Source organism: Eurytemora carolleeae, unplaced genomic scaffold (genome assembly GCF_000591075.1).
Source record: "Eurytemora carolleeae unplaced genomic scaffold, Eaff_2.0 scaffold931, whole genome shotgun sequence".
NCBI classification, from domain to species: domain Eukaryota; kingdom Metazoa; phylum Arthropoda; class Copepoda; order Calanoida; family Temoridae; genus Eurytemora; species Eurytemora carolleeae.
Window position 1 is genome coordinate 41207 of NW_019397418.1, and position 10494 is coordinate 51700.

The window sequence follows — 10494 nt, forward strand, 5'->3', positions numbered from 1 at the left end:
AAAATTGGTGTTGGGGGGATGGGGGGTAGCTTGACAGAATTGAAGGTGATATACTGATTCAACATGTATGTCCGTGTTATTAATATCATTTAACGGCAAAATTATTGTATATCACTGGAAACTGGACACAAGGAGAAGGACATTGTGACCTCGTAGCGCCTCTAGTTTTGATTTTACGTTTAAGTAATGTGAAAAGGATTTTTATCCAGTAACAATATTACATATTAAAAATTCAAAAAAGGGAAGGAGGAGTAGAAGATGATAAAGGAGCGGAAGGGTGGGGTGTGAGGGTGCATGTAAGGAGAATGGTAAGGATGGGAAGATAATATGAGTAAGAATTGGATGAGGAGGGTGGGATGGAAAGGGGGAAGGAGAAGGAGGAGGATAAGGAGAAGGAAAAGGAGAAATAGAAAGAGAAAGAGAAAGAGAAGGAGAAGGATAAAGAGAAAAAGAAAGACAAGGAGAAGGAGAAGGAGAAGGAAAAGGAGAAGAATAAAAAGAAAGAGAAAATGAAGGAGAAGGAGAAGAAGAAGGTGAAGGAGAAGGGGAAAGGAGGATTAGCTGGAGAATTTTATAGAAGATAAAATAAAAATTATATAATTATGAATTTTTGCCATTGCTTAATCTTCCCTTTGCAAAATCCCGCGTTATGATTTATAACTTTCAGGAACAAACATAGTAATACAATAGACTAGAAATAAGGACTGTATAGGCATCAACTACGCCAGAAATAAGAATTACATAATGCCACTTGAAATAATTTAGCTGACAAGATTGCGCTGAAATCACGGATTTCTAATGGCGTCCTGTTCGCCGAACACCTGGATGAACCGAACCGGTTTATTTTCAGCAGGAAATTGGCCTCCATTACTCGATCTCTGATTCAAGATGGCGTCGAAAAAAGAAGTTTTTGGGGTTCTAAATTGGGCTCCTGGGAGGAAAGGGATGGGGGCTTGTGCGGAAAAATCCAACGCTTTTGGAACTCTTCCTTGATTCGTGGTGTGTGGAATGTTTCCAGGCTGTTGCACCGGTGGTAGAACACCGGAAGACGTTGTTGGTTCCAGATCAGCTGTTTCTGGTGTCGGCACATTTACCAGAGTTCCCGCATTTCTCAAACTTGGATTAATGCTAGAAATTCCCTCGCTTGATTCAAACCTAGGGTTCTGACGAGAACCTGTATTCTCCAAAGCTTCTGGATCCAACTCTAGACCAATGCGGGGGGAATTCGTCTGCTCGTCGTCCAAGGGGGCCTGTTGTAAATCGTCTAAAGAATCGTCCACTGAATTTACTTCTTGAAGTGGTCGCCTGCACTCTTGCAAAGGGTTCGTGGGACTTGGGCTTTCCATTGACCATTTTTGCACGTTTTTAATGTAAGTGTTGTCGCAAATGATATCAGAGAGGGTTCGCTCTTCCATTTGCTGAAACATTTCGGGATAAAAATTGTTAAAATTTAAATTTAAAAAAATTTGTTTTTATTACCTTCATGTACTTGCTGAGATAGTTAAGATTGGAGGTTCTGTGAGAAAAGAAGTATCTAAAAATTCATTTATTATTAAACAAATGGAAAAAAAAATAAACAAATTAATTAAATGAATTAAAACCAAATGAAAATTCAACAAAATGAAAAAATGAATGAATAAATTATAGAAAGAGAAATGGAAGAGAGAATGAAAAAATAAAAGCAAAGAAACTATGGAAAAATAAATAAGTGAATGGGTAACAGAATGAATGAATGAATCATTTAATTCAATAATGAAAATATGGCATAGTAAATGAATGATTGAATTTAATATTGTGTGAACGAAAGAATTTATAAATAAATGTGTAAATGCAATAACGAATGAATGAAAGAATGAATAAATGAATGAATGTAATTATGAATGATTGGCAGAATATATGGTTGAGTGAATGCAATAATGAATGAATGAAAAAAATAATAAAAGGATGCATGTAATAATAAATGAATGGCAGAATCCATGGTTGAGTGAATGCAATCATGAATGAGTGAATGCAATAAATAAAGAATGAATAAATGAATAAGTGAATGAAATAATGAATGAATAAATGAATGTGTTACCTATCTCCGTATTTTAAATTGTGAAACTGCAGACCGATTATGCAGCTAAAGGTTGGGCCTAGAATATTTAAAACATTTGTAACGTGTAATATTATAGATAGATAGATAGATAGATAATTATATTCTTGTACAAGGATTGAAACCTAGACAGATAGAAAGATATCAAATTATATGGATATACAGATACCATTAAAAGCTTTCGTTGATCAAGAATGAATTTTACATATAATTTTACATATAATTTTACATATAATTTTACATATATTTTTATGGATCCAGTTCGCACCTAAACAGCCTAATTATCTTGGAATGGCTAATTTGAAAGGTTTTTTTCCGACTTACCTTTGCCAAATCTCGGGTTTAATTTCTGCAGGGATTTGCTGGAACGAGGTCAAGGGTTGCAAATTACAGATTTTCCTGCAAAAAAATGTTGGGGTTTATGTAGATTTAACTGGCAGAAGCCATGTTAATCTATCTATCTATCTATCTATCTATCTATCTATCTATCTATCTATCTATCTATCTATCTATCTATCTATCCATCTATCGATCTATATATCTATCTATCTATCTATCTCTCTATCTATCTATCTATCTGCTACGCAAATATTGGTTTTACAAGTCTGCCTTCCCGTCTACTTCTACCCAGTATTGTATATGCACCCCGGCCTGCACTTACGCATTACGCATACAAACGAGCAAATACAGGCACACTTACTCACATTCTACGCAGGGATTTCAATGCTTCTAAGCATGCGTACATGCATTAAACTGCAGTTTTTATTGCTACTCATCTGTTTACAGTTTGTACATAAACTACTCACTACCAAGAACAAACCTTTTTTTTAAATAACATCGGTGTGCATCTATATATTTATATATATACTATGCTTGTCTGTGTGTCTGTTTGTTTGTTTGTGTCCAATAAATGTCAAAACGGTTGAACAGATCCGGCTCAAATTTTTTGTGGAACCTCACATGATCCCAGGAAAGGGATGGTCAATTTGAAAAAGTTTGCCCGGAGAAAATGTCGAAATATATTATCCTAGAAAACACACCATTTTAAACAGAAAAATTTGCGAAAAGGAACTGAGTCTTTGCCACAAACTCAAATTTTCTTGTCCATATTTCTTCGCGACCTGGTGGTGTAAACCTTTAATATTTCAAACTTAGATTATTTGATCTATTAGAATTCATAATTTGAAATATCTAAGGTCTACGAGATTGGGTTGCAAAGATATAGAGTTGGGTTGGAAAATCAGAGTTTGTGGCAAAGACTCAATTCCTTTGAGAAAAATTAAGCACATGGCGACTTTCAGAGTAAAACGCTAAAATTGCTCATCGGGAAGCGTCCGCAAAGCGCCCTAAAACCCAAGTTGATATATTTACTATTTTTCCTTGTAAAACATTTCTGACTTTTCTTTGTTGAATGATAGTGTCTTGTGCACATTGAATATAGTATAAATTGTAAAGAGGCCTGCAGTAAACATGCTTGTAGAAACTTATCTTTGCAACCTGAGGGCGAATTTAAAGAAATTGATCCGCGGTTTAAATTTAAGCCGCGGCTCAAATATTGTTTGTTCCACTTAAATTTGTATTAAATTTTTCTAGATTTAAGCCGGCGGTCAATTTGGGGGATTTGATTCATTAAATTCAGACACTGATGTTGTGCACCTTTGATATGTTAAACAGTGAATTCTAACGTAAAATTTCAATATTATGATGTAAAATATATTTAGGGGAAAAAAAAATAATATTTTTGACGAGAAATAAGTTCCTTGAATAACTTACAATACAATTACATTGTACAATGTACATCTATGCAGTACAAGTATAATGTATTGTATATCTATGCAGTACAAGTACATTATGCAATGTATGGTACGTTTATGCAGAAGAAGTACATTGTATAATGCAGTGCAAATACGTTGTAAAATATATTGTACATTATGCAGTACAAGAACATTATAATGTACATTTATGCAGTACACGTACATTATTATGTACATTTATGCAGTACAAGTACATTATAATGTACATCTATGCAGTACAAGTAAGTACCTGTATGTATTGTAGTCAGCTAGTCCATGATCTCTTCCTCTCTGTAGGTTTCTAGCTACTAGATCACCTCCAAACTACAATATTCAGTTTTCATATCCACAAGCCGAATTTAAAGAAGGCTCAAATATGGTTGGTTCCACTTAAAATTGCAATCAATTTTTCAAGATTTAAGCCGGCGCTCAATTGAAACCGGTTTTTGGCAGATTTCGGCGGCGGCTCAAATTCATTAAATTCGGACACTGGTCACCATATATATCAATACAAATCGTTGACTGAACTGGTGATATAATGTAGCTAGAGGCTTACATATATTTCATGGATGCACATATTGTGGACGCACATTATTGAGGTACATTTTAGATGCACATTAAGGTCTCACATTGTCGCTGCACATATTGTGGATACAAGTTGTGGACACACATTGAGGACGCACATTTAAGATGAACATTGAGGACGCACATTTCAAATGAACATTGAGGACGCACATTTAAGATGAACATTGAGGAAGCACATTTAAGATGAACATTGAGGACGCACATTTAAGATGAACATTGAGGACGCACATTCAAGATGAACATTGAGGACGCACATTTAAGATGAACATTGAGGACGCACATTTAAGATGCACATTAATTATGCAAATTGAGGCCGTACATTGAGGACGCATAGTGAAGACGCAAATTAAGGACGCACATTTTGAATGCACAAGTAGTGGATGCAAATCGAGGACGCAAATTTTTACCCATATTAAAGACGCACATTGAGCACGCATGTTGAGGACGCACATTGAGGTGGCAAAATTGTAGACGCAGATTGTGAAACCAGCTTTAAGGACGCACAAAAGTATGACGATAATCATGAATTATAAATCTTTTAAATGCAAAGACGACATTTAAACAATCTTGTGTTTATTAGTACAAAGATGGCAATGTCTGATTAACAACGGGACCCTTAAAAGCTTAGTCCGATCAAGTATGAATTAGATAAATATTACTATTTATAATTTTAAAACCCGATTATTTTTAATTATATTTTTTCAACAAAAGTGACTTGCGCATTGCTACTGCAGAAAAACATATGAAAATTATCAGCATAAGATATCTTCCACATTATCAATCGGATGAAGGTTTCAAGCGTACCATTGGAAATCGGACTTTGGCATCTTTAAAATTCCACGAACAGTCCCTTTAAATTGTCTTTAAACTGAACTATTTTACCTTGGTTTGTTTTTTAGGGGAATGTTCTTGAAAAAGATGGTTTGTCAGTTCATCTGCAAAACTACCATCAACCTTCTGGGCGTTCTGATTCAGGAGCCCTAGACAGCAGAGCACAATTTTTAACTTTCCAACATTGTTTTTCTTCTTAATTTTTCTTGTCTTACTTGTCCTTTTCTGCCAAATAAAGACAATAAATCTTGATCCTGATCTTGATCCTGATCTTGATCCTGATCTTGATCCTGATCTTGATCCTGATCTTGATCCTGATCTTAATCCTGATCTTGATAATTACCTTAAACAGACTGTTGATCATAGAATGACCGTATCTCATGGCAGCAGTGGCGAATTCATTTAGAACACTAGGATTAGCTGCCGGGTTGTAGACAGTAGTCTCAGGTTCAATTGTCAGCTTATACTTGTCCGCTGTTCTCCGCCCCAGTAGCAGAGGCAAGAACTCCTGATAGAAAAAGGTTCAAAGTTTGAATGAATCCTTAATACCAGGAACTAATCCTGGTGGACGAACCAGGAACTAAACTGTCCGCCATTTTGAATTCCTACATCTAAATCTGCATAATCAGAAACCGCATATTGCTAAAAATATGCAAAAATGCCAACTTCATGCAGCATATGCTAGGGTTGAGACAATACAGGAATATAAAATTAAATATTAAATTGCACAAGATTCGGTAATAGCATGAAATATATATATATATATGTACCTTGTAGATTATATTCTGAAGTTCAATTATCACCAATTTCCTAAAAATAAAATTAAAACCTTAAAAGTATATAAACTAAATATATTTGCACATTCAAAAAGTTTATCAAAAGTTCTTGTTTTAAACTCCCACCGAACCTTTTACTTGGATCTGAAATTTCCAAAAAGCTGGTCTGTTTTTTATCTTGACTTTTCTATCCCACATAAAGATCAAAAACTCATTTTAGTTTTTAACTTAATCCTTTCTTTTTTTTATGGCCAATGGAATCCAATTTGAGGCCAAATTTTTATCATGAAAAAAATGAAGAAAAAAAACGATCGAAAAACAATCGTTATAACACGTTAGTTTTTGGGTCGTTTTTGGTTTGTTTTGGCATATTGTAAGAGAAGCCAATTATGAAAACTTTGCATTCCAACATTGTGCCAAATTTTGACCGTAAATGACAATAAAGGGAAAAATCTAACCCACAACGAACCAATCTAATTCACTGTACTGTACTGTACTGTACTGTACTGTACTGTACTGTACTGTACTGTACTGTACTGTACTGTACTGTACTGTACTGTACTGTACTGTACTGTACTGTACTTTACCTGGCGGACTGATAGATTAATTCATCATTGGCTGTGTTGAGTTCACGCTCTAGTATTCCCGCCAGCCTTCACAACAAAACAAATATATAAAACCAAAGAAATTAATCAATTATAGATTCGGAGCGCAACGGTCTTTAACATCTGCCCCCTCTTCTTTTTATTTCACCTTGTAAAGAATGCTTCATCAATTTTTAACCTTTTATAGCTATCAGGGGTGTTTAGAGGGGGAGGGGGCTATGGAGACTAAGCCCCCATTAAATATTCTATTTCTAAATAATATCATATTTGCGCTAATGACAAAAAAAGATATATTAATGACGGAGACCAATGAAAGTTGTGTTAACGAAAAAAGTTCACTGTACTAAGTCCAATAAAAGTTCAAAACTTGACACAAAATTTTTAGCCATAAAGGACATAATTTTAGGAATCATCACTCTTTGTACATTGGTAGGCGATTAAATCAATACAACGGAGACGACTTTCGATTTTAATTTAGAATTAAACATGAATGGATGCACATAAACATATTGGTCAAGAGAAGCTGCCAAAAAAACTTGTTAACAATCAAAATTTAAATAAAAAGTTTTCTTCATTGTATTTTTATCTACCATTGTTTAAAAGGTAAATACTACACTTTTCTAATGGTTCTAGATTAATAGATAAAATAATAGATAATAATAGATAAAATCGAATTTGATTAAATATTTAGATGTAAATGATTAGATTATAGCTTTATACAGGGTTACCAACAATAGATAAGACTTTTAAGGACGACATGAAACTATAGTGCGATACAGATAACAAACCCTTAATGCTGAAAACTGAAGAAGCGTGTACAGTATGCATACAGACTTTAGAGTACACACAATTCTAGTGAGATTTAAGGTTATAATGCAAGGAAAGTTAATTGCAGTTGCGTATACTCTGCGTACATATTGAAAGCAGTTCTCTCTGGGCGTAATTTGTAAACAAGAATAGATGCATCAGTGTTCGTTTAGTATCCGAGGAGTATAAAAGCATTAAATTTAGAAAAATTTGATAATTAATTTAATAGTTTCCTTTGACCAGAATATTTCATTGATTTTTTATGTGAAAGATGGATCCCATGTCAGGCTGTGACATCCGTCTTGTGTTTACTTTACCGCCCAGAGAAAGTACGCTGCAGTACAAAAGATGCGTACACCTCTGAAATAACTTTCCATGCATTATAACCTTGGTGAGATTAATGTGTAAAGTCTTAGAGGGAACCCTGTATATTTATTTAATGACCTTGAACTCGACCCAGCTAATTAAACAATTGAAAAATAAAAATATTTTCTGGATTTAAATTAAAAAAATGTTTCCCGGATTAAAAAAAAAATATATATATATTTCCCGGATTCCAACGAACCTGTTGTGCTCCCTGAGGAAGAGGGTGTGCATGGAGGTGAGGAAAGGTTGCTCGTTCACCCTGTTGTCCCCGGCCACAAAATCAAATCGATCATCTATTAAAAAAAATAACACTTTTTTGATTAAAAAAACTTGTTAATGTTTCTATAACTCATAACTGAGTTGTTAATTGGAAAAACAGCATTATTTTTTTTCCAATGTAAATACAATAAAGATATGAAAAATTTAAACAAATTTACGTAGAAATATAAAGATTTTTGTTAGGAAAACTACTTGGTTCGGAAAAATAAGAAATTAAAAAGAATGTACCCAAAAAACTTCCTTTGTGAAGATAAAACAAACTTTAAAGGAATTATATTCCTTTATCTTTTGTAAAATAATTCAAACTCTACAAAAAAGTCTAGTATGCCGAGTCCATTAGTGCCTGATCCAATCAGGGTTCAGTAATGTATTTGGTGTCTATTCTGAACTAATAGAAATTGCATGGCGGTAACATCTATCTTTCCATTTATCTCATCATTAGAGGTAAATCCTTACATATCTTATATTATATCAGTAAATGAAAATATTTGCTTCTACTGAAACCATAGTGTGGAGTCACTGAATAGCTTGAAGTAGCAATACTGTAGATAGGAAAGGACTAATTCTCTTGTAAAGTACGGACATAGTGCAGTATTAACCGTGCCTTGCTTAAATGCAAGGAAAGTTAATTGCAGTTGCGTATACTCTGCGTACATATTAAAACCAGTTCTCTCTCTGGGCGGAATTTGTAAACAAGAATAGATGCATCAGTGTTCGTCTAGTATCCGAGGAGGTTATAAGCATTTAATTTTGATAATTTTGATAATTCACATAATAGTTTCCTATGACCAGAATATTTCATTGATTATTTTTGTGAAAATGGATTCTATGTCGAACTGTGACATACGTCTTATGTTTACTTTTCCGCCCAAAGACAGTACACTGCAGTACAAAAAATGCGTACACCTCTGAAATAACTTTCCTTGCATTAGTACCTTGCTTAAATGCATCAATAATTACTATCTCAGATCAATTCTTTATCTAATCCACTGAAATATAGACAACTCTGATAGTTTAGCCATCAAATTTTTAGACAGCCTCCACTTTAAAGTGTCGCAACGCCTTGGTCTTAAGTTTTTCCTCACAAACTAACTTATACGTATTATTAGGCCTAGAAATATTTATTTAAAAATGCAATCTGATTTTTGAATAAACTTCCTTTAAAGTCAACTAAAATTACGTCTACAGTCCCTTTAAGCTTACCTAAATGATCTGAGATCCTGCTAAGCTGTTGTTTAGTTGGAAGATGACCGGCTCTCTCAGTGTTCTCAACCAACCTTCCTCCTGAATGAATTCTAGCATATGCATTTCTACCAATCATGTTATTATTAACCGTATCTACATCTGTGTACATGTGTACAATAAAGATGCAAACTTTTACTTAAATATTGTACAACAAATATATATAAAGTAACAATTGGCAAAATAGTAGACGTTTAGCACAGGCAGCCGTAGTAGATCTGAATTTCCGAGTCGGGTCAACCTTTCCGGTCCCGGTTTGTACTTTACCTGGCTCTATGGACAGGACAGCCGGTGCAATACGGTTGACGCGGTCAGACTTTATGCTTCATATAGATTGAATTTACTTTTACCAAAGGCGGAGAATGAGTGTTAGAGTTTATTTACACTCCAATACACTTTACAGTTTACAGTCGTTTCTTGTGAATGAATCAATGTAAGGAAACAATGTATCTGAAAAAAACCTGGAATAAAAAAGTCCTAGGACAAAATGTTACTGGAAATTAAGTCCTGAGTTTTAGGTTGCTGGGACTTCTTTAAGAGAACTTTTTTTGGCGGTTCTTGCGCTGTGGACAAACGTATACGTTCACTCAGTTTAAAATCTAGACAACTCCAACCCCACACAGCCTTGGACTGCTCCAATAAAATATTATTTCTAGTGAAATTAAAGGGACAGTAAAGAAAAATGAAAGGGGGTATAGGCTGAAAGCTAATCACTTTAGCTCTTGATCGCGACCCATGAAAGTTATATCTGATGTTCCTGTCTCGAGAAATTGATATAAAACTGTGTCAAATATATACGATCAAGAGCTAAAGTGATTAGCTTTCAGCCTATACCCCCTTTCATTTTTCCTTTACTGTCCCTTTAATGTGAAACATTTAAATAGTGTATGTACAGTATATATACAGTGTACGTACAGTATATATACAGTATATGTACAGTATATATACAGTGTATGTACAGTACTGGAGTTACCTGTAAGTGTTCGAATAGATTTTGCTCTAGCATCATCGTTACCGTACAGTTGGGAAGCATCTAGGAACGCAGATACTGTATTTACCTGCTCCCTAGATAGATAGATAGATCGTTAGATAGATATGGAAAGATAGATATGTAA

The 10494-nt window shown here is 34.3% G+C and overlaps 2 protein-coding genes across 2 annotated transcripts; both read right to left on the reverse strand.

Annotated features, from left to right (window-relative positions):
• Positions 1 to 478: 478 nt before the first annotated feature.
• Positions 479 to 2137, reverse strand: LOC111714191 (uncharacterized). The gene is made up of 3 exons (XM_023489241.1): positions 2078 to 2137; positions 1480 to 1534; positions 479 to 1418 (listed from the first exon to the last, which is right to left on the reverse strand). Exons 2-3 carry the CDS (start codon positions 1483 to 1485, stop codon positions 786 to 788), a joined length of 639 nt encoding a protein of 212 aa, XP_023345009.1. The 5' UTR covers positions 1486 to 1534; positions 2078 to 2137; the 3' UTR covers positions 479 to 785.
• Positions 2138 to 2183: 46 nt separating this feature from the next.
• LOC111714187 (chorion peroxidase) lies at positions 2184 to 9458 on the reverse strand (the record flags this gene model as incomplete). Its single annotated transcript, XM_023489236.1, has 9 exons — positions 9341 to 9458; positions 8058 to 8151; positions 6668 to 6733; positions 6075 to 6114; positions 5614 to 5812; positions 5356 to 5570; positions 4139 to 4212; positions 2420 to 2494; positions 2184 to 2220 (listed from the first exon to the last, which is right to left on the reverse strand). Coding segments are annotated over exons 1-9 (918 nt in total), but the record flags the coding sequence as incomplete, so codon positions are not given.
• Between the last annotated feature and the right edge of the window lie 1036 nt (positions 9459 to 10494).